We start from the raw sequence: 21915 nt of genomic DNA, 5'->3' as shown, positions 1-21915 counted from the left end.
CAATAATAATTATTCATAATTACCAAATTCTCAATTTAAATAATCAGATTTATTTAAAGTTTATTGATAAACAATTTGAAAATTAACATATTTTTTCCAAATTATGAACTTCCTTTTCTTCTCTATCGGCCTTTTATCTAATAACCTACAGCCATCCAAATAATTGACAGTAGAAAGTAATTTTTTCTTCTCACCTAAATTGACTAGTTATACATTTAGAATTATAAACATATAGAACCATATATAAAATTAAATTTTCGAAATCTACTGCTTGGAATATTCATTAATTACATTAATCGACATCAAAGACCAACAGAATTCCTTTCAGTAATAATTAGGGAGCCTAACGAGCTGTCAAAATAAGCTGATGTTTATTTAAGTATGGCCGTCGTGTGGTGAGTTTTAACTATTAAAATTGTTGTTGCATTTACCCACCGGCCTTACAGGTAGAAACATCGAACTCGATAAATAAATTTATCGATGGGTAGAAAGGTTCATAACCATAGACATAGTACTTACATATCACTATGTCTATGATCATACCATTTGACTACGACAAGATAAACTCGATCAGTTTCCTAACAACAATGAACGTGATTCGGGTTAAGTAATGACCGGGTTGACCCAATCATAGATTCCGAGAAGTCCTAATTTCATATTATTCTATTCTTGTTTTTTGTCCAGTCAATAGTCAGAAACATTTTAAAAACACTACGTCAGTCAAAGACTACTGTTCAAATACTATTTTAGCACGTTGAATTAAAAGTACTTTAAATTCAATGTTTTAGCATGTAACTACTATTTAGAAACAGGCTATTATTATAAAGAAAGAAAAACTTGACATATTTTACTTAACCTAACAATATTTTGTTTTTACATTTATTGATATTTGATTTATTACTATGTTCATCCAACAAAAGATCTTCAGTATTATTATTTACAGTTCTTAGTGTTTAATTGAATATGGAGCGAAATAGTAAGGATGAAATCGATATCTACGATGATGTTGTAAGGAATGTTAAACAAGAGCTGATTGAAGAAGCGCCAGCGATGAAAATTCGAGATGAAAACATCAATATTATACATTCAATCAAACAAGAAATAAACGATGATTCAAATACATTCAGAACAGTTGAAAAATTCATGTTTTCTACTAAACCAAAAAAGGACATTTTAAAAACACAGAATATTGGAAACAAACTAAAATATTTAAAAGTTATTCACGGAATGCGTAGCAGATCTAAAAGTGAGTTTATAACAAATTAATATCTGTTTACATGGTTACACTATATAGTATTTAGAAACTAACAGAAAGAGAAATAACATCACACTCTAAAGTCATTAGGTTATTTTGAAGCTTAAAGAGCCCATTTTAATAATTATTATTCCATAAGTGTCCGTATTTTTTCATTTCTGTAATGGTTAGATAAATTGCACTAATATTATTTGCATATATTCATAATTTGTTGATTTTGGTATTTTTATATAAATTTCGATTTTTGAAAAATTGATTTCATTTTTCTTCGATATTTACAGGTCTGTTAAGGCAAGAAAAAAATATTAAATCGATTGCAGGAATAATATTATGTGGATTTTGTGGAAATTTAGTTATAAAAAAATTAGAATTTTTATGTCACTTATATAGAAACCATTTTGTGAAACCAAACAAATCACCCCTTAAAAAAATTAGAAAAATTGAAAGAAATATTGTTGATTCAGATATTTGGAAAAATATAAAAGATGAAATCGAAGTTGTTGATAATGAATTAAAACGTGAAATTATTGATACAGAAGAAAAGACATTCAAATGTGAGCTTTGTTCAAAAACTTTTCCATATAAGAGTATTTTAAATGTACATTTGCGTAGTCACACGGGAGAAAAACCGTTCAAATGTGACATTTGTACAAAAACTTTTTCACAAAAAAGTAATTTGAACACGCATTTTCGTAGTCACACAGGAGAGAAGCCATTCGAATGTAATGTATGTTCTAAAACATTTTCACAGAAAAGTAATTTGAATACACATTTGCGTTGTCATAAAGAAGAGAAACTGATCATGTGTGACGTTTGCTTGAGACCATTTCTATGTGAAGAAGACTTGAAAAGGCATTTTTTGTGCCATTCCGGAGAAAAACAATTTCAATGTGATATTTGCTTAAAATCTTTTTTGAAAAAATATTACCTAACCAAACATTTGCGTTGTCATACGGGAGAAAAACCATTCAAATGTGAAATTTGTTCGAAAACTTTTACACAGAAAAGTAATTTGAAAATGCATTTGCGGGGTCACCAAGGAGAGAAACCATTCGAATGTGAATTTTGCTCAAAAAGATTTTCACATAAAAGTAATATGAAAATACATTTACGTGTACACGCTGGGGAAAAGCCATTCAAATGTGACATTTGTTTGGAAAATTTTTCATTGGAAAATCAATTGAAAACACATTTGAGCAGTCACCCAGAAGAAAAGCCATTCAAATGTGATACTGAAAGTTTTTCACAACAAGAACAATCAAAAGAACATTTACATAGTCACACAGGAGACAAACCGTTCATTTGTAACATTTGCTCAAAACCATTTCTGTGTGAAGAAGATATGGAACGACATTCATTATCTCATTCTGGAGATAAACCATTTCAATGTGATATTTGCTCAAAATCTTTTACGAAAAAATATTATTTAACAAAACATTTGCATTGTCATACAGGAGAAAAACCTTTTAAATGTTACGTTTGTTCAAAAAGTTTTTTACAGCGTTCCAATCTTGATGATCATTTGCGAAGTCACACTGGAGAAAAGCCGTTTAAATGTGACATATGTTCGAAATCGTTTTCACAACAAGGACATTTAAACGAACATTCTCGTATTCATACGGGAGAAAAACCATTCAAATGTTACATTTGCTTTAAATTCTATTCGCGACGTTCTCACCTTAACGAGCATTTGCGCCAGATTCACAAAGAAAACGTATTCAAATGTGAAATCTGTTTGAAATCGTTTTCTCACAAAACTAATTTGAATAAACATTTTCTTCAAGATTGTACGCTAAAAAAATCTTCAAAGAATATTAAAAAATAATAATATATGTATATATATGAGGATAAAGAAACACTATTATGAATACAGTATAAGAATAACATTTCACACAACACCCTGTATCACAATTTATCATAAAGTAATATTTGAAAGTTTAGTTTTATTTGTCTACTTCTTTTACCCAACTGATCTTTTATAAAGTATCATAAACAGCCAAGTAAGTTGAAAATGTGTAACCTCTATATTATTAGTTGTCTATGAAATACTGTTCGTAATTGACATTCCACGCTCAATTCTCAGCATATTCTCCTTCAAAACAGTTAATCGGCCTTTTTTAGAAGCAAAAATCCCACACAAATTCTTCAATCTAGTTATTCGACGTTAGTAGGAACATTCAAAACCAATCCAATTTAACTAGAAACCAAAATCACATAAAAACGTTTTTCACTCACATAATCATCATAGGAGCTAAGATAAAATTTGGTTTTCTTGCTTTGGCTCCGACGTCTCGTATCAACATTAATGTTCAGTCAGAATACAAATAAAATCATTGTCTTTTAGAAAATGAAAACTATCGCTATTATTACTTTACAAGCCTACCAGTTTATCATAAAAGTCAACAAAACGGGAATTTCTTAATGAACAGTAACATGCAAGAAATTAAATACCATAATAATAAACTAATTATTTTAAGTACTTACCGAAGTTGGATTCGTTCACAATGTGTAGATACTACATCACGTTATCTCTTCCATTACTTCAGGTCTATATTTTTGGCAAACTTTTTCAGTAAATAAGATGTTAAATGTAATTATTTTTATTTCGGTAATAAAGTTTTACTTTACAGTGTAATGTTTTCTCAATTATTCAATGTATTTCAAAAATTATACATATACCGGCTTTGTATTTACTACTTCGTTTTGTTAACCTCATAATTCTTCCAAGTATTACAGCACTGCATTAATTTTGAAAAAGTTGGTTTTAAGAACAGTTCGAGATTGTACGAAGTGCGTTCTCACAAACTTGATTGATAATAAATGACATAAGCGAACGCACCACAACGAACCACAAACTTTACTTTACAAAAAAAGACTGAAATCAGCTCAAAGTTTGTGGTTTTTTGTGCGTTCGCTTATGTCATTTATTATCAATTGCATCAGTGTTTTAATTTCTACGCTAACAATAAACAAATTATTAATCTTGATAATTGAAGAAATTATATAAACCACAAATATGCATTTCAAATATCGGATTACTGGTAGAAACGAACCTAAAGACATCTAACAATGTATGTAACTAAGCAGTTTAGTGGGAATAGGCCATCAGAATCGTATATAAGAAGAATGTTTATTGATATTTATCGTTTATTTGTTTTGCTTTTTGGTTAAAATAAGTTTTTCTAATAATAAATGTTATAAGACATAATAAAAATGGATATAAAAACTATTAAAGTAGAAATAGATACCAAAAATGATTTTTTTCCTAATATAAATATTATACAAAAATTAAGTGGTGAATTGGATAAAGTACAAATGCAAAATATACCTATTAAAGTAGAAATAAGGGATGACTTCGAGATCGTTAAAAAAGTCCCCGTAACGAATATCCAAAATATAAATAATATACATTATATTAAACAAGAAATAAATGAGGACTTGAGTACATTTCCTCCGATAGAAGAATGTAGGATTCCAGTTAAAACAGAAAAAGGCATTTTTGATGTTAAAGTCGACGTTAGAAACGAATCAGATTATTTAAAATTGAAGCATGAGCGGAATAAATTAAAAAGTGAGTAAATCGACTATTTAAGTATTCTTTATGTGAACATTTGATAATGTATGTAGTATGTTCACAAAGTATTGTACAGTGAATAGTTTATGCCAAGAAATTGAAAATTTAGCTAATTAATAACCGAAAAGTCTAAGAACAGATACCAAAAATCTATACTAATTTTGAAAGTTGGTGTCAAAATAATTAGTACATAGGCTGTAATAATAACAACACAAGATCATTTTTCTGTAAAATATGCACATGCAATACTATAGTACTGCTAAATTTGAATCCAGTACTGTTTCATTAACTGGTAGGGATTTTTTTATGTAAAAACAAGCATAACCAATAAATTGACGTTCTGGGCATCTGCAGGCAAACTTGGTGTTCATAAGCCACGTCTGCCTGTCGAGTAGATCCTGCAAATACTATTCTATTATGTTAGACAGCTCAGAAGAGCATCTGCTGTGGTAGTAATCAGTAAAACAGAGACAGGTCATAGACCTTTCTTCATGCTCTAAGCTGTCCAAGTTTCTGGTAAACTCTGGGTCGCCTTTAAGTCAAATTACCCTCTTCTGCATCAAGTCAAGCATCCTAAGGGTATACTTAAGAGTCGAGCTCGAGTAATATTCCAAATATGGATGAATCTGGTCCTTATAAAGGAAAAGAAGCCATTGCTCTCCAAGTTTTAGTGAAGCTGACTTAGCTAATTCGGCCACGTGGCTGCCAGGACATATTGTTCCCAACCACAACACCTAACAAGCGAATATGCGGTGATGGTGATTCTTTATATCCAGACAGAACCAAATTCCAAGCTGCAGATTTAGCTTTCTTTGTAAAACAGCAACCTGGGTCTTTGCACACGAGCAAGTTTCCAATCTGCAGAGAAGACACCTCTTTTATATGATTGAGAAGAGTTGGCATAGAGGACTTGTCAGTTTCGATTGGTGGTATTCCATCAGGGCTAGTGAATTTATTGACGTCCAAGCATTTAAGAAGTTTTGCCATATCTCGATGTTGATATTTTATTTTTGGCATCGAATATTGTCATTTAAAATTTTTGTATTTCGATTATTATTTATCAATTAATTTGATAAAAAATTAGTTGAACATGGAAATAATATTTTACAAAGGGATTGGAAAATTTTTTTCCAATTTATTTTTATAAAACTTTGAAAATTCAGTCTGATTTTCTCTTTACAGAATTATTTAAAAAAGGAAAAAGTACCTTTGGTGGTATGATGATATGTAGATGTTGTGGATGTTTATATACAAAAAAAATAGAATTTTTTTGGCATATTTTGTTGAATCATTGTCTGTATGAGTTTAAGAAGAATTTGAGCAATAGAAAAAGGCATTTTATTGAGACTACAATTTTTAAAAAATTAAAAAAACCCAAGATAATTGTAAAGGATGAAATTAATATAAAAAAATATGAATCAAAAGAAGAATTACAAGAAATCAGTGTGGATAACATTAAAAAATTCACATGTGATATTTGTTCAAAATTATTTTCACAGAAAAAGCATTTAAACAGACATTTACTAACCCACACAGGAAAAAGACCATTCAAATGTGATATATGTTCGAAAACGTACATCCATAAACCAGATTTAAACACACATTTACGTATCCACTCAGAAGAAAAGCCGTTCAAATGTGATCTATGCTCAAAACAGTTTATACGCAGAGGAGATTTAAATTCACATTATCGCAATCACACAGGAGAAAAACCATTCAAATGTGACGTATGTCTGAAAGCGTTTAAGCACAAAGGAGATTTAAACAGACACGTACGTACTCATACAAGAGAAAAACCGTTTAAATGTGACATTTGTTTGAAATCATACATCCACAGGGGGAATTTGAAGATACATTTACAAGGTCATTCGGGAGATAAACCGTTCAAATGTGATATGTGCCCGAAAACGTTTACACTGAAAGATTATTTAAAGAAACATTTTTATTATCACATAGGAGAAAAACCATACCAATGTGATTTATGTCCAAAATCATTTTCGCAGAAAGAACATTTGTGCAGGCACTTGTACTACCATACGGGTGAAAAGCCATTCAAATGTCACATTTGTAGGAAATCGTTTTCACAAAAGGAGCATCTAAATGGGCACTTGCGTTGTCACACTGGTGAGAAGCCATTTAAATGTGATATTTGTTCCAAATCGTATACACATAGAGGAGGTTTGAATAGACATTCCCGTAGTCACACCGGTGAAAAGCTTTTCAAATGTGACATTTGTTTGAAATTGTTTATACAGAAGGGAGATTTGAACAGACATTTTCGTAGTCACACAGGGGAAAAACCGTTCAAATGTGATGTTTGTTTGAAACGTTATATACATAAGGGGGATTTGAATAGGCATATGCGTAGTCACACAGGGGGACAGTTCTTTAAATGTGGCTTTTGTTCGAAATTATTTATAAATAAAGGAGATTTAGACGGACATACGAATAGTCATACTATAGCAGAACAAATAATTGATTGTAAACCTTAAAGAAGATAAAAATTGATCAAATACAACTGAAAATTGTATAAAACTGTCAATAATCTACATGTTTTGGTCGTATGAGGTAGAAAGTCGGTTTTTATAGTGAAATATATACTCATCTTCAAGAATCGATGAAAACCTTAATGGATTTTGTCAGTAAAAATGATTGAAGAAGAATTAAATTTGACAACTGAATTGGGAATGATATAAATCTGCAAAAATCCAGGTTTTCAAGGCAAAGAAAATTTGCCTTTAGCTTCACCGCTTCCCTATTCACCTCACTTGAATCCTTGTGATTTCTTCCTCTTTTGGAATTGAAAAATACATCTAGATATGGTTTAAGGAAGTGCTTCGATGATTAGATATATAATGTGAATGTGGCTTTTTAAATAAGTGTTTTGTAAAGAGGAGAACAATGAACTGTAATTTTATTCGAATAAAAACATTGAAAAAATATACTAATTACTTAACGTATACCCCTCGTAAAATATATAATCTTATCTTTAGCAACATTCCAGGAATTACCGTAAGATGTAGTGATTCGAAATCGTTTCAATAAAACGCTATTTGAAGAAATATTCAATTGAATTTTTTTTCAAAAAAATGGGACAGTTTGATGAGAAAGTAAGTTTTCAATATAAAAAAATGTACTTAAATAAATCAGATGTTTGTAAAATTTTGATACTACAGTCTTTCCTTCTCTTTTACTAACAGAAAAAATTTACATTCATGCTTTTCTCACTTAAATGGTATAACTATTAAATCAAGTTAATTTTTTGTTGCTTACCTTATCTTCACTTCCAAACAAATACATTAGCCACTGTTAAAATTCGAAACACTAGTTCAGCACTAATATTACATACAAACCAAATCATTACATTGTTAACTTTTAATGATATAGCAACCTTTAGAAACAATCACAGAACTTGATTAATTTGTCAATTTAATTTATTATTCATTACTTCAAATGGGTTGTTGGTTATATAGTACTTTTCTCATCTTTCTTAATAATAAACTTTTAGTATGATTAGTTAAAATTAGATAACGAAGTTTCCATATACACGTGACATATTTTCTGAACTAACTTCAGACTTAATAATACAATAGACCACATTGTCAAATTTACAAATAGTATAAGTTTATCGAGAAAAAATATAATAGAATAGGAACAATTTAATACCATTTGCGATTAACTTATAAGAAAATAGTGTTTTAATTTATTTTTATGCCAAATTGGTTGATATTAAAATTAAAATGTTCACTATAAAATAATAATTTTATTTTATGAATTATTCATATGAGATTTCTATACTAAAATAAAATGAAACATGACAACACCGTTTACAATTTTACGATCAGTAGTGGCTGGATACGCCATAACGAATGAATTTATTTCTTGCGACGTTGCCTTGCAGAAACTAATTATTTGGATATTTTGGTATATATCTGTGATTTCTCATGAAAAAAATTCAATTATGGTTCGTCCTTGTGTAGTTTGTGGAAAAGTGTATTATTTATTTCCAGATTTAAATTCACAGGTAAGTGTGGTTATGTTTTATATCGGGAAACAAATTTGTTTATCGCCAGTGGCGGGCCATTTTTCTTTGTTGCTATTATTGAAATATTATGTTGCCTCACATTTCTGTTCAACTATTAATACTTTCTTAGTTTACCATCAAAAATAATATGTTGTGTGTGTATTTTCTGTGATTACGCAATACTATAGGCTTGTATCCACTAATAACGAATTTCTTGTTTATAGTTTCTAATTATAAATGAATGGAAATGAAAAAAAAACAATCTATTTCTTATAAAAATCAATATTTTTGAAATTTTAGAAAATAGATCCGATAAAAATAAGAATTTAGTCAAGTGACTGCGAACACCAAACAGAAAGTGTCACGTCACGCGAAACATTAGAATAAAAACCATGATTTGCCTAATGAATTATCGAAAAAATAGGAGAGAACAAATTCTTTTGACTTTGGTTAATTATTTTATACAGAATGTTCAAAAAAAATTGATTCCATCATCAAAACTTGAATCATTCATTGATATTTTCATTTTTAACCACCCCGTAGTAAAAGAACTATGGTAGTCTCATAATTACATGTATTTTTGATATTTACAACTAGAAATGTTGATATAAGTACACAAGATTTATGGAAATGACATGTCATGTCTATTAAATTATCTAATTCTTAATAATGACGTAACGTAATTTTTAAAATTGTGGTTGGCAGATCTGAATTCTTATTTATAGTTTTGTGGTCAAGAATCACTTATTTTCGGTATTAGTGTTAGAACTATACAGATACTAATGCGCAATAGGAAAAGTGCGTGAAAATTTATGGAGAGAACATAGATTTTCCTCTCTTTCTATTTGAAGTGCAAGAAAACGTTGTTAGTGAAGGTTAAGTTACATTAAAACTCATATCACAAAATATCAATCGACTTTATTGTTTTTTGAAAATAAAAAGATAATTATGTACCATAAATATAATTTACATCATTTGAAATGGATGAAAATTCAAAATTTCAACAAACAATTAGTCATACAATTAAAAATCTATCAAATTTATAACAAAATTGAAGGTACACTGAGAAAAAATTATTCGAATACTGATTGTTATAAAAATGAGTAGGTTCATATACGAGGAAGGGTCTGAAAATTTCATATTTTTTTAATGAAAAACAGTTCAAGTATTTTTTATGAATTTATTTCATTGTTGGGATTCAAATAACTCACGCGGGACTAAATCTGATAAGTTGGTTTGATTTTATCCCTCTCGAACATCATCCAACAACGTATTCCAGTAATAGAGACCTCAAATTACAACCTAGAACGTTGGGAATGTTAGATTACAATAAAACGAGTTTGATAAGTGAACGAAGTAGCTTGTTCACGTTTTGACAAGAATCAAATGACAGTTGACGTTTTCGAAAGAATGAAAGGCCTCATTTGAACGCGAGAAAATTTTATCGTGCGACACGACACCGCGTATTGCGGTTGCGCAGCATGGGACGCCCCAACACGGCAGCTGTTTCGCCTGCAACATCACTTATAACATATTATACAGGGGGTATATGTAATATATGACACAGACTTTATCGAAAAAAACTATATACGTCAGAAACAGGTGGTTAGCATGGAAATTTTTGCGGTGATTGGATTCGAGTGGGATAAACGGCACCCACGTTACATATTATACGGGGCGATGAAGATGTTCGGTGTTGTCTATCAAAATCGTTCGAAGGAGACCATGATATACAGGAAGGAGTGAAAAGATCTTGCCCTCGATGAATTTATGAGAAAAATATATCGATTTAGTTCGAAATATAAAAAGATTTTCGCGGGGACGCATATTTCTTGAGCACCTTACGACTTGAAGGTCTCGAATCTATATGACGTCACACTAAAACAATCGAACAAATTTCCCCTCGCATGGAGACGCATATGGGAAGTTAAATTACCTTTATGGGAAAAAGATACTGAACATATATCGCATTCGAAAGGTTTTTCATCGGTATGGAGACAAGAATGTGAGGTTAGATCGCTTTTTTGTCGGAACGATTTCGAACAAATTTCACATTTGAAATGTTTTCCTATTAAGTTCGGATACAAGTGGTGATTGGAAAGTTTTTTCTTGGTGTGGACGCGAGCGTGTAAGTTTAAATTGCTTTTTCGTTGGAAAGATTTCGCACAAATTTCACACTCAAACGGTTTTTCGCCGGTGTGGATCTGCGAATGGGAGTTGAGGGACGATTTTAACTTGAACGTTTTCGAACAAACGTCACATTTGAACGGTCTTTCGTCCGTGTGACACGTCTTATGTTTTTGTAAAGTGCTTTTCGAAGGGAAGGCTTTCGAACAAATATCGCATTTAAACGGTTTTTCCCCCGTGTGTGTTCGTAAATGATACATCAACGAATCTTTGTGTGCGTAGGATTTTAAGCAGATTTCGCATTTGAACAAACCCACCCCCGTATGGACACACATATGCGATTTCAGCTTGCTTTTGCAAAAATACGATTTCGAACAAATTTCGCATTCGAAGGGTTTTTCTTCGGCGTGGATACGAGAGTGCGCGGACGAATCGCCATTTCTTCGATACGAGGGATAATCGATAAGTTTCTTTTGTGTATGGACGCGAGTATGTAGAGTTAAATGGCTTATTCGTTGGAAAGATTTCGAACAAATATCACATTCGAAAGGTTTTTCTTTTACGTGTCGATAGAGGGGGTAATTTGGTTTTTTTTGTGTATGGACGCGGACGTGTGAGGTTAAATTGCATTTTCGTTGGAAAGATTTCGAACAAATTTCGCATTTGAACGGTTTGTCGCCGGTGTGGATCAGCGAATGTGCGTCCAAGCAAGATTTTGTTTTGAATTTTTTCGAACACACGTCACATTCGAACGGTCTTTCGTCTGTATGGCATTTCTTATGTTTTTGTAAGGTGCTGTTGGAAGGGAAGGATTTCGAACAGATGTCGCATTTAAACGGTCTTTCCCCCGTGTGTTTACGTACATGGTAGATCAAAGAAACTTTATGTGCGTAGGATTTCGAACAAATTTCACATTTGAACAAACCTTTTCCCGTATGAACGCGAGTATGCCACTTCAATTCGCTTTTACAGACGAACGGTTTCAAACAAATGTCGCATTTTAACGGTTTTTCTCCCGTATGGCGGAGCAAATGAATGTCCAAGCAATATTTTGTTTTGAAAGCTTTCGAACAAACGTCGCATTTATGTGGTCTTTCGTCCGTGTGACATTTTTGGTGTTTTTGTAAAGTGTTATTGGAAGGGAAGGATTTTGTACATTTATCGCATTTAAATGGTTTTTCCCCCGTATGTTGACGCAAATGATAAGTCAATAAATATTTATAGGCGAATAATTTCGAACAGACATCGCATTTATACGGTTTATCGCTTGTGTGACTGCGTTTATGCTTTTTTAGATTAGATTTAGTTGGAAAATATTTAGAACAAATCTGGCATTTAAAAGAATTTTTCTCAGTGTGTTGACGCAAGTGTATACTCAAATTATTTGGTTGTTCGAAAGTTTTAGAGCAAAAATTACATTTAATTGGGGTATTATCAAAATCGGAGACTGTTTTGATTTCTTTTTTAATCGAAACAGTCGATATTAATTGCGTTTTATCAACGGCTTTCTTTTTTTGTTTAAAAAAATGTTCTGTTGAAGTATGTAGAAGATATTCTTTCATTTTCACACACATTTTTCCACATACTTGACAGATGAATATACCATTAAACTGATTATGCTTATTTATATATTTTCCATCGAATAATTTTCCTGAAATATGAAAATACATAAGAAAATTTCTTTTTTTCTAATAACTGTATTTCTGTTGGCAATAATCATACTGAAGACGATACTGACTCATTCACCAAAAATTTTCTTTCATTCATAGATATTTTTATTTTTAATCACCCTGTAGTATGAAAATTGAAGTTTATCGATTGAATTATTGAAAAAATGAGGGAAAACATATTCCTTTAACTTTTATGACATTTTTTTTACACAGGATTTTCCAAAAAACTGATTCATTCACCAAAATTTCTTTCATTCATAGATATTTTTATTTTCAACCACCCTGTAGTATGAAAATTGAAGTTTATCGATTGAATTATTGAAAAAATGAGGGAAAACATATTCCTTTAACTTTTATGACATTTTTTTTACACAGGATTTTCCAAAAAACTGATTCATTCACCAAAATTTCTTTCATTCATAGATATTTTTATTTTTAATCACCCTGTAGTATGAAAATTGAAGTTTATCGATTGAATTATTGAAAAAATGAGAACAAACATGTTTATTCAACTTTTATGACATTTTTTTTACACAGGATGTTCCAAAAAACTGATTCATTCACCAAAATTTCTTTCATTCATAGATATTTTTAATTTCAACCACCCTGTAGTATGAAAATTGAAGTTTATCGATTGAATTATTGAAAAAATGAGAGCAAACATGTTTATTTAACTTTTATGACATTTTTTTTACACAGGATTTTCCAAAAAACTGATTCATTCACCAAAATTTCTTTTATTCATAGATATTTTTATTTTCAACCACCCTGTAGTATGAAAATTGAAGTTTATCGATTGAATTATTGAAAAAATGAGGGAAAACATGTTTCTTTAACTTTTATGACATTTTTTTTACACAGGATATTCCAAAAAACTGATTCATTCATAGATATTTTTATTTTCAACCACCCTGTAGTATGAAAACTAAAGTTTATCGATTGAATTATTGAAAAAATGAGAGCAAACATGTTTATTTAACTTTTATGACATTTTTTTTACACAGGATTTTCCAAAAAACTGATTCATTCACCAAAATTTCTTTCATTCATAGATATTTTTATTTTTAATCACCCTGTAGTATAAAAACTAAAGTTTACTGATAAAATTATCTAAAAAATGAGGAGAAACGAGTTCTCTTAACTTTTGTGTTATTTTTTAAAGAGGATGTTCCAAAAAACTGAAGAATATGGTTTACACAATGAATTTTCCAAAAAATAGTGTCCATTTGACTTTGCTAACATTTATTTATTCAATTGAAAGTATATATTATAAACTCACCTCTCAATTTAATTGCCCTCCTATATTTACCCGAAGGATATTTCCATTTGTTTTCATTCCTTTCATACTGATTATCTGAGTAATTACAATCTGTTTTGTCCTGAACATTATAATCAATCATAAAATCACTATTTAAATAATAATTTTCCTCTTGTTTAATATTATGTTTATTATTGATTAAAGCACTTGTATGTGGGAATGGTTTCTCATCAAAATCTTGTTCCATATTTTCGTTAAAAATACTGATTTCTTCCTTAAAACTAATTTGATCCATTTCCAATTTAAGATAATCACTGTTTTCCTGTTTTATATAAACCAATTCATTTTCCGTTGAATTCACTATTTGGTCAATGTCTTCCATATTATTTTCCATTTCTTATATTCAAAGGCAACTATTTAGCACTTAACACTCATTTTTGGTTTGCAATTTCATCAATTTTCTCTGAATGTGGAATAAACAAAATGTTACTAGGAATTACTTGATTATGAAGTTAACCTGTCATTTTATGTCTGCATAGAACACAAATACAAGACTGCAGCACGGAATTTTATTTTCTATTCATATTTCTTATGGATCAATCAGATGATGTGAAATGGACGTGCTTCACGTATAAAACAAAACTGTGAAAACCAATCAGCGCAAACATCACTAAATTCCGCAATCAGCAAAGTGAACATGTCCTTAGAATCCACAGAACTTACGGAATGTTCTACTGTATCACCGTTCAGTTTGTTTGAATTTTAATCTTCAGTTTATAATTTGTGTATTAAATAGCGAGTTTAAATATGTAAAAATACATTGTTTTAAACATAAAAAATAGGTGTAGAGAATACATCCTTGAGGGTAAGTAATTCAAACACACTTTATAAGAAAGTTGGGTTATTTTTAAATATAATTACTCTCGAAGGTCAAAAAGCAGACATAACCTCTAAATTTGTTTTATCAATAATAGAACGAAATCGTTCAGAGCATTAAAAGTTCCAGAAAAAAGAAGAATATAGATTGTCGAACATTATTAAACCGAAATGCTATTAACAAATTTTGGGTCCCTTAAATGTGACCAAAGATTTTATTGTTTATAAATTGGGAATATTGAAATAGTATATCATGCAACTATATAGTTCACAAGTACCTGAAATTTAAACAATAAAATTAGCTTTCATATCACCACTTTGAAAAAGAGGAGAAAAATTACATTTGGCTAGTTGAAAACATTTTATTAATTTTTGAAAATCAGATAAAAATTGACGTTTCGGCAACTTTTAGTCTATCAAATTTTCATCTGTCTTCAAAAAATTATAAAAGAAACTAATCTTAATTCAAAAGAGACCTAAAATCAAAAACATTTAGAAGCATAAACATTTTTTTTTCGATTTTGTAAAATTTTGTAAAATCAATGCTCAACAGCAAGTTATCACATTATCTTGAAAGTTATTTTACTTTTGGCAAAGAAAAATCAGGGTTTTTGACTGTAGCTTGAACTAGTAAGAACAATTTAACACCTAGGGAAATGATAAAGTATCAAGTTCATCAGAATACAATTCGGGGCCTTAGTATGAAACAAACAACAGTTTAAGTCCCATGATCATCAAATTGTTTGTTTCATATTAAGGCTTTGAATAGCTCAATGCCCATATTTATTTAACTTTGAAAAACAAGATCTAATACTGATTAGACTGGATTCTTGTGAAATGTTACAAGAAATGGAAGCCCTCAGTCACAATTTTTTTAAACGTATCTGTTTTATCGAAGGGGTCTCATTTACATGACAAAAAATTTTCAATTAACATAATGCTTACTATTTAATAATAATAAATTAATAACTTTATACTCATATATATATAATAATAATAATAATAAAACCATCACATAATTTCGTGAAATTAGTATTTGACAACTTTTTCACTAAAAATATCACTTGCACGAATTATTTCAAGTCACATTTAATGGGTTTTTGACAGATGTGAAAGCGCAAATAGCTACTCGGGGATCGTTTCTGAGAAAAATCTTGCAAGCAAATTTTACATTTAAAGGGGTTGTTTTCATTATGTGAAAACAAATGACTGTTTAGCTTAGACATTGTTTTGAAAGATTCCGGACAAATTTCACATTTATATGCGTGACATTGCATATGTTGTTTTAAACTATGTTTAATTAGAAACGATTTGGCACAAATGTCGCATTTGAAAGGTCTGTCCCCATGTGTACGTAAATGATACATGAACGAATCTTTATGTGTGTAGGATTTTGAACAAATTTCACATTTGAAAGGTCTTTCCCCCGAGTGTGTACGTAAGTGATTTATGAACGGTTCTTTATATGCATATGATTTTAAACAAATTTCACATTCAAAAGGTCTTTCCACAGAGTGTGTTCGTAAGTGACAAATGTAACACTGTTTTTGAGTAAAAGTTTTTGAACAAATTTCACATTTGAAAGGTCTTTCACTTTTGTGTGTACCTACATGATATATTAATGATACTTTATGTACATAGGATTTTGAACAAATATCGCATTTAAACGGTTTCTCGCCAGTATGACGCAGTGAATGTGCATTTAGGGAATATTTTAATTTGAAGGCTTTCAAACAAATATCACATTTATACGGTTTATCACTTGTGTTACTTCGTTTATGCCTTTTTAAATTATATTTACTTGGAAAATATTTAGAACAAATGTCTGGTTTGGAAGATTTTTCTCGAGTGTGTTGACACAAATTATTTGGTAATGATGAAGAATTATAACAAAAATTACATTTAATTGAAGTATTATCAAAATCGGAGACTGTTTTGATTTCTTTTTTCATCAAAACAGTCGATATTAATTGCGTTTTAACGTCTTTCTTTTTCTGTTTTAGAAAATGTTTTGTTGAAATATGTAGATGATATTCCTCCATTTTCACATACATATTTCCACATAATTGACAGATAATAATTCCACTAAACTGATCATAATTTCTCCAATATTTTCCATGGAAAAATTTTCCTGAAATTTGAAAATACTCAAATTTGGTTATAAAGATTCTCAAATCCAAAGTCAAAAGATTGTCTAATGATTCAGTCAGAAAATGCTTTTTACTAAAAACAATATAAAATAAAGCCAATACTGATGAAAACTGACTATGTAACTAAATACATTATTCAACAAATAGTTTATAACTTTCATAGATACAATTTAATGCCATTCTGAACCAACCCTACACACGACTATCAAAGTTCATGCTACTCACCTCTCACTTTAATCGGCCTCCTGTATTTACTAGATAAATATTTCCATTTGTTTTCATCCCTTTGGTATTTTTCATCTAAATAATTACACTCTCCTTTGTCCTGGACATTATATTCATACATAAAATCACTATTTAAATCATTTTCTTGCTTTATAGTATGTATATTTTCGATCAACGCACTTGATATACGTGGAACTGGTTGTTCATCAAAATCTTCCACATTCTCATTGAAAATATTGATACCTTCTTTAAAACTGGTATGATGTATCTCCAATTCAAGATAATCCCTTTTCTCCTGTTTTATACAAACTAATTCATTTTTCGTCGAACTCAATATTTCCTTATTGACTTCCATATTATTATTTATTCAAAGGTAACTATTTAGCACTTAGCACTTCAACATTTGTTGTATGCATTTCTGTGGTACAAGACGATACCACTACGTATTTAGTTTTTTTCTATGCGTTTAGTTCCATGATTTTGTCGAGATTGTGACAAAAGCTGAATTGGTTTATATGAATTTTTAGTATTCGTAAATACTTTTACAAATTTTTTTCCAGTCTTGAATTGGTTCAGAACTTTTTGGTTTTGACTCTTCAATTTTTTAATAAATTCAATAATATTTTTATATTTATGGTTCTAAAGGCTTGTTTTCAAATGAAAGTTGGCCATACTGTTATTCTATCAAAATTTTCATTTGTCACAATTTTCCTGTTGACATTTGATTGAAAATTCAATTTAATTATATGTGTATTTTATTGTTTTTCCTTTATTATTATTAGAAAAATAAATTTAAAACTGCTAATATTTCATGTCTTAGTAGTGGGAGTATGAGGGAATATAAATTGTCAAGACTACCTTTTATCAAATATTATAACGAATTGTTGATTGCTATTTATAAGGTTATTCAGGCATAAAATTGGGTCCATTTAATACGAACAAAGATTTTATTCTCTACAAATTGGTAATATTCGGATAGTTAATCGTGCAATAGTGTAGAAATTGAGATATTTCCAACCAGTTTAGAAGTTCACAAATTAAAATATCAACTTTTTATCATAGTTCGTATATCCAACTTAAGAGTGTTTCGCGAGGAAGTGATAACACACAAATTTAATAATATATAGCAATAAAAACAAGTCCAAAAGCTTTTTGTGAAAAATAGAAACAGTAAACTGCATTTCATCATAAAATATAGTTTTAAAATGATTTAAATTTTGTACATTATTCCTAATACATTTACTCGAGTGACTAATGGATTTAATTAGTTTTCCAATATATGCAGAATAATTTTTACTTATTGAAAAGTATTATCGAGTTCAATTGTATTCATATCCACTCTTGTTTACTACCATTGATGACTAAATTTTCTATAAAATCTTTGTAAGGACTATATGGTAAATAAAAATGCCATTCAAGTGAATATTTCATTTTCTAGTGAAGGATTGTTAGGAAAAGAATCAAAGGATGTAGTAATTAACATTTTATTTCTCAACATTGGATTAAAAAGAATAAAATAATAATTATATTTTAGTATAAATTGATAAAAATATTATGAATTGACAAAGTCTTTTTAATAATCATAAAAAGAATAAACGGCACAAATTTAGTGAAACTATCAATTTTTAACAGATATAGAAACTTGAATAATAATTTGAACATGTGTTAATGTAAAAAGATTTCTCCTATTCACTTATGAAATAATTTCGAAATTCAATATTTCAAAAATATATTCTGCCGTTCCTCAAAGGAGAAAACAATTACTTCCCTGGCTAATGCCTCGACTAATTTTAAATTACAACTCCTCTGAAGAGCGTGATGTCAATCGATCTTTTTGTCGATATCAACATCCCAATGGTTCGCAATTGCAAGGAGAGGTTATAACTACTGACTGTTTTGACGTTATTACATCTCATCGTTCGGATTTGATTCCTCAACTCTTTCTCAGAACAATTTCCTCTGTAAAACAATAATCCTTCGACCCCTGACTGTCCGATGCTTGATCCAATTCTTAATGCCCTAACAGTATGCAATTAACTTAATCCTCCTCAATATACCTGGTGACACGTCCACATTTAATAAGTTTTTCCACAGATGTGAAAGCGCAAATAGCTACTCGGGGAGCGTTTCTTTGAAAAATCTTGCAAGCAAATCTCGCATTTAAAGTTCTTGTTTTCGCTATGCGAAACCAAATGACTGTTTAGGTTAGATATCGTTCTAAAAGATTCCGGACAAATTTCACATTTGAAAGGTCTCTTCTCATGTGTACGTAAATGATATAATAATGATCCTCTGTATGGATAAGATTTTGAACAAATGTCACATTTGAAAGGTCTTTCCCCTGTGTGTGTACGTAAGTGATGAATGAAACACTGTCTTTGGGTATAAGATTTTGAACAAATTTCACATTTGAAAGGTCTCTCCCCTGTGTGTGTTCTTAAGTGATGAATGAAACACTGTTTTTGAGTAAAAGATTTTAAGCAAATTTCACATTTGAAAGGTCTTTCACTTCTGTGAGTACCTACATGATATATTAATGATACTTTATGTACATAGGATTTTGAACAGATATCGCATTTAAACGGTTTCTCGCCAGTGTGACGCAGCGAATGTGCATTTAGGGAATATTTTAATTTGAAGGCTTTCAAACAAATGTCACATTTATACGGTTTATCGCTTGTGTTACTTCGTTTATGCTTTTTTAAATTATATTTACTTGGAAAATATTTAGAACAAATGTCTGGTTTGAAAGAATTTTTCTCAGTGTGTTGACACAAATTATTTGATAATGATGAAGATTTAGAACAAATATTACATTTAATTGGGTCATTATCAAAATCGGAGACCGTTTTGATTTCATTTTTAATCAAAACAGTCGATATTAATTGTGTTTTATCAACGTTTTTCTTTTTCAAAAAATGTTTTGTTGAAATATGTAGACGATATTCTTTCATTTTCACATACATATTTCCACATAATTGACAGATAATAATCCCACTAAATTGATCATGGTTTCTCCAATATTTTCTATGGAAAAATTTTCCTGAAATTTGAAAATACTCAAGTTTGGTTATAAAGATTCTCAAATCTAAAGTCAAAAAATTATTTTTAATTTGTTCCATTGCCTAATAACATAATAAAAATCAATGAGAAAACTCTTTTACTAAAATCAAAACCAAATATATCAAACTGATGAAAACTGACCATGTAACCAAATAAATTATAACTTTCATAGAGATAATTTAATGACATTCAGAACCAACTCTATACATGACTCTCAAAATTTAAAGAAACTTCAATTTGTTTCTATTTTCAAACATAAGGAACTTGACAACTGAGACAAAAATAAAGTGTAAATAATAAAAAAGTTTAATTAGAAATTTAATTTTTTCTATGTAATAAGACAATCATATTTAGTGAAATTATATTTAATTTCCTTAAAAGGTTTATAGTTTTCATGAAACACTCATAATATAAAATATTTAAAATGTTTTTGAATTTTTTCTACTTTATAATAATTCAGCTTATAAATGCTACTCACCTCTCACTTTAATCGGCCTCCTGTATTTACTAGATAAATATTTCCATTTGTTTTTATTCCTTGGGTATTTTTCATCTAAGTAATTACACTCTGCTTTAACCTGGGCATTATATTCATACATAAAATCACTATTTAAATCATCGTTTTTTTCTTGTTTTAAATTATGTATATTTTCGATCAACGCACTTGATATACGTGGAACTGGTTTTTCATCAAAGTCTTCCACATTCTCATTGAAAATATTGATATCTTCTTTAAAACTGGTATGATCTATTTCCGATTCAAGATAATCCCTTTTTTCCTGTTTTATACAAACTAATTCATTCTCTGTCGAACTCAATATTTTCTCATCGATTTCCATATTATTTTCTATTTCTTATATTCAAATAATTAACAGCCATTCATTGTTTGCAATTTTGATTAAATGTGAAGTAACTTTCGATGTCAATCATAATATATAGCAATACATTACGTTCCTTAATAAACAAGAACACAGGACAACTAATCATGAAGTTAACCATTCAAGTCACAGTATGTTCTGTGATTCAAGTTGTCACCAAAGAACATTAATACAAGACCACAGGACATACTCTTAAGATTGACCATGTTCTGTGTACAAGACTATGGCAATATTTAATTTTTTTACCGGTTTATTTCAATAATTTTGTCGGGATTGTGACAAAAGCTGAATTGTTTTATGAATTTTTAGAACTCGCAAATACTCATTTAAAAATCTTTCTCCAGTCTCGAATTGGTTCAGAACTTTTGGTTGTATGTATCTTCAATTTTTTAATAAATTTGAATTCATTATTATAGACATAGTAAATTCAATATTTCTATATCTATGGTTCTAAAGGCTTGTTTTCAAACTAAAAAGACGTTTTAAGTTGGTTATACAGTTGACCTATCAAAACTTTCATTTGTCATATCTTGACATTTGATTGAAAATTCATATTTAATTATATGTGAATTTTATTGTATTTCAATTATTATTAGAAATATAATTTTAATACGGCTAATATTTCATCTCTTAGAATTGGGAATGAGGAAATATAAATTGTCAAGACTACCTTTTATCAAATATTATAACGAATTGTTGATTGCGATTTATAAGGTTATTCAGGCATAAAATTGGACCCATTTAATGCGAACAAAGATTTTATTTTCTACAAATTGGTAATATTCGGATAGTTAATCGTGCAATAGTGTAGAAAT

The 21915-nt window shown here is 29.6% G+C and overlaps 5 protein-coding genes across 7 annotated transcripts; 2 read left to right on the top strand and 3 right to left on the bottom strand.

Moving 5' to 3' along the window:
• The first annotated feature begins 65 nt into the window (after positions 1 to 65).
• Positions 66 to 3996, top strand: LOC130895361 (zinc finger protein ZFP2-like). Of its 2 annotated transcripts, XM_057802597.1 has the most exons (3): positions 66 to 395; positions 944 to 1246; positions 1537 to 3451. In XM_057802597.1, exons 2-3 carry the CDS (start codon positions 964 to 966, stop codon positions 3078 to 3080), a joined length of 1827 nt encoding a protein of 608 aa, XP_057658580.1. In that variant the 5' UTR covers positions 66 to 395; positions 944 to 963; the 3' UTR covers positions 3081 to 3451. The 2 variants fall into 2 exon arrangements, with proteins under 2 accessions (XP_057658580.1, XP_057658581.1); XM_057802598.1 differs by lacking the exon at positions 66 to 395 and having other exon boundaries at positions 573 to 1246; positions 1537 to 3996.
• A 374-nt stretch (positions 3997 to 4370) lies between these two features.
• LOC130894994 (zinc finger protein OZF-like) lies at positions 4371 to 7769 on the top strand. Its single transcript, XM_057802083.1, has 2 exons — positions 4371 to 4826; positions 6012 to 7769. Exons 1-2 carry the CDS (start codon positions 4469 to 4471, stop codon positions 7319 to 7321), a joined length of 1668 nt encoding a protein of 555 aa, XP_057658066.1. The 5' UTR covers positions 4371 to 4468; the 3' UTR covers positions 7322 to 7769.
• A 1985-nt stretch (positions 7770 to 9754) lies between these two features.
• LOC130895293 (zinc finger protein 271-like) lies at positions 9755 to 15724 on the bottom strand. Its single transcript, XM_057802515.1, has 2 exons — positions 13930 to 15724; positions 9755 to 12631 (listed from the first exon to the last, which is right to left on the bottom strand). Exons 1-2 carry the CDS (start codon positions 14300 to 14302, stop codon positions 10695 to 10697), a joined length of 2310 nt encoding a protein of 769 aa, XP_057658498.1. The 5' UTR covers positions 14303 to 15724; the 3' UTR covers positions 9755 to 10694.
• On the bottom strand, positions 9755 to 17647 carry LOC130895294 (zinc finger protein 501-like). 2 transcript variants are annotated; one of them, XM_057802518.1, is made up of 2 exons: positions 17160 to 17641; positions 9755 to 10155 (listed from the first exon to the last, which is right to left on the bottom strand). In XM_057802518.1, the coding sequence occupies exons 1-2, from the start codon at positions 17512 to 17514 to the stop codon at positions 10112 to 10114; spliced, it is 399 nt and encodes a 132-aa protein (XP_057658501.1). In that variant the 5' UTR covers positions 17515 to 17641; the 3' UTR covers positions 9755 to 10111. The 2 variants fall into 2 exon arrangements, with proteins under 2 accessions (XP_057658501.1, XP_057658500.1); XM_057802517.1 differs by lacking the exon at positions 9755 to 10155 and adding an exon at positions 15755 to 16915 and having other exon boundaries at positions 17160 to 17647.
• Positions 17648 to 18631: 984 nt separating this feature from the next.
• LOC130895306 (zinc finger protein 501-like) lies at positions 18632 to 21496 on the bottom strand. Its single transcript, XM_057802528.1, has 2 exons — positions 20701 to 21496; positions 18632 to 20202 (listed from the first exon to the last, which is right to left on the bottom strand). Exons 1-2 carry the CDS (start codon positions 21059 to 21061, stop codon positions 19235 to 19237), a joined length of 1329 nt encoding a protein of 442 aa, XP_057658511.1. The 5' UTR covers positions 21062 to 21496; the 3' UTR covers positions 18632 to 19234.
• Positions 21497 to 21915: the final 419 nt, after the last annotated feature.

The sequence above is a fragment of the Diorhabda carinulata genome, chromosome 6, assembly GCF_026250575.1.
Source record: "Diorhabda carinulata isolate Delta chromosome 6, icDioCari1.1, whole genome shotgun sequence".
In the NCBI taxonomy this organism is placed as follows: domain Eukaryota; kingdom Metazoa; phylum Arthropoda; class Insecta; order Coleoptera; family Chrysomelidae; genus Diorhabda; species Diorhabda carinulata.
This window is presented reverse-complemented; position numbering and strand designations above follow the sequence as displayed.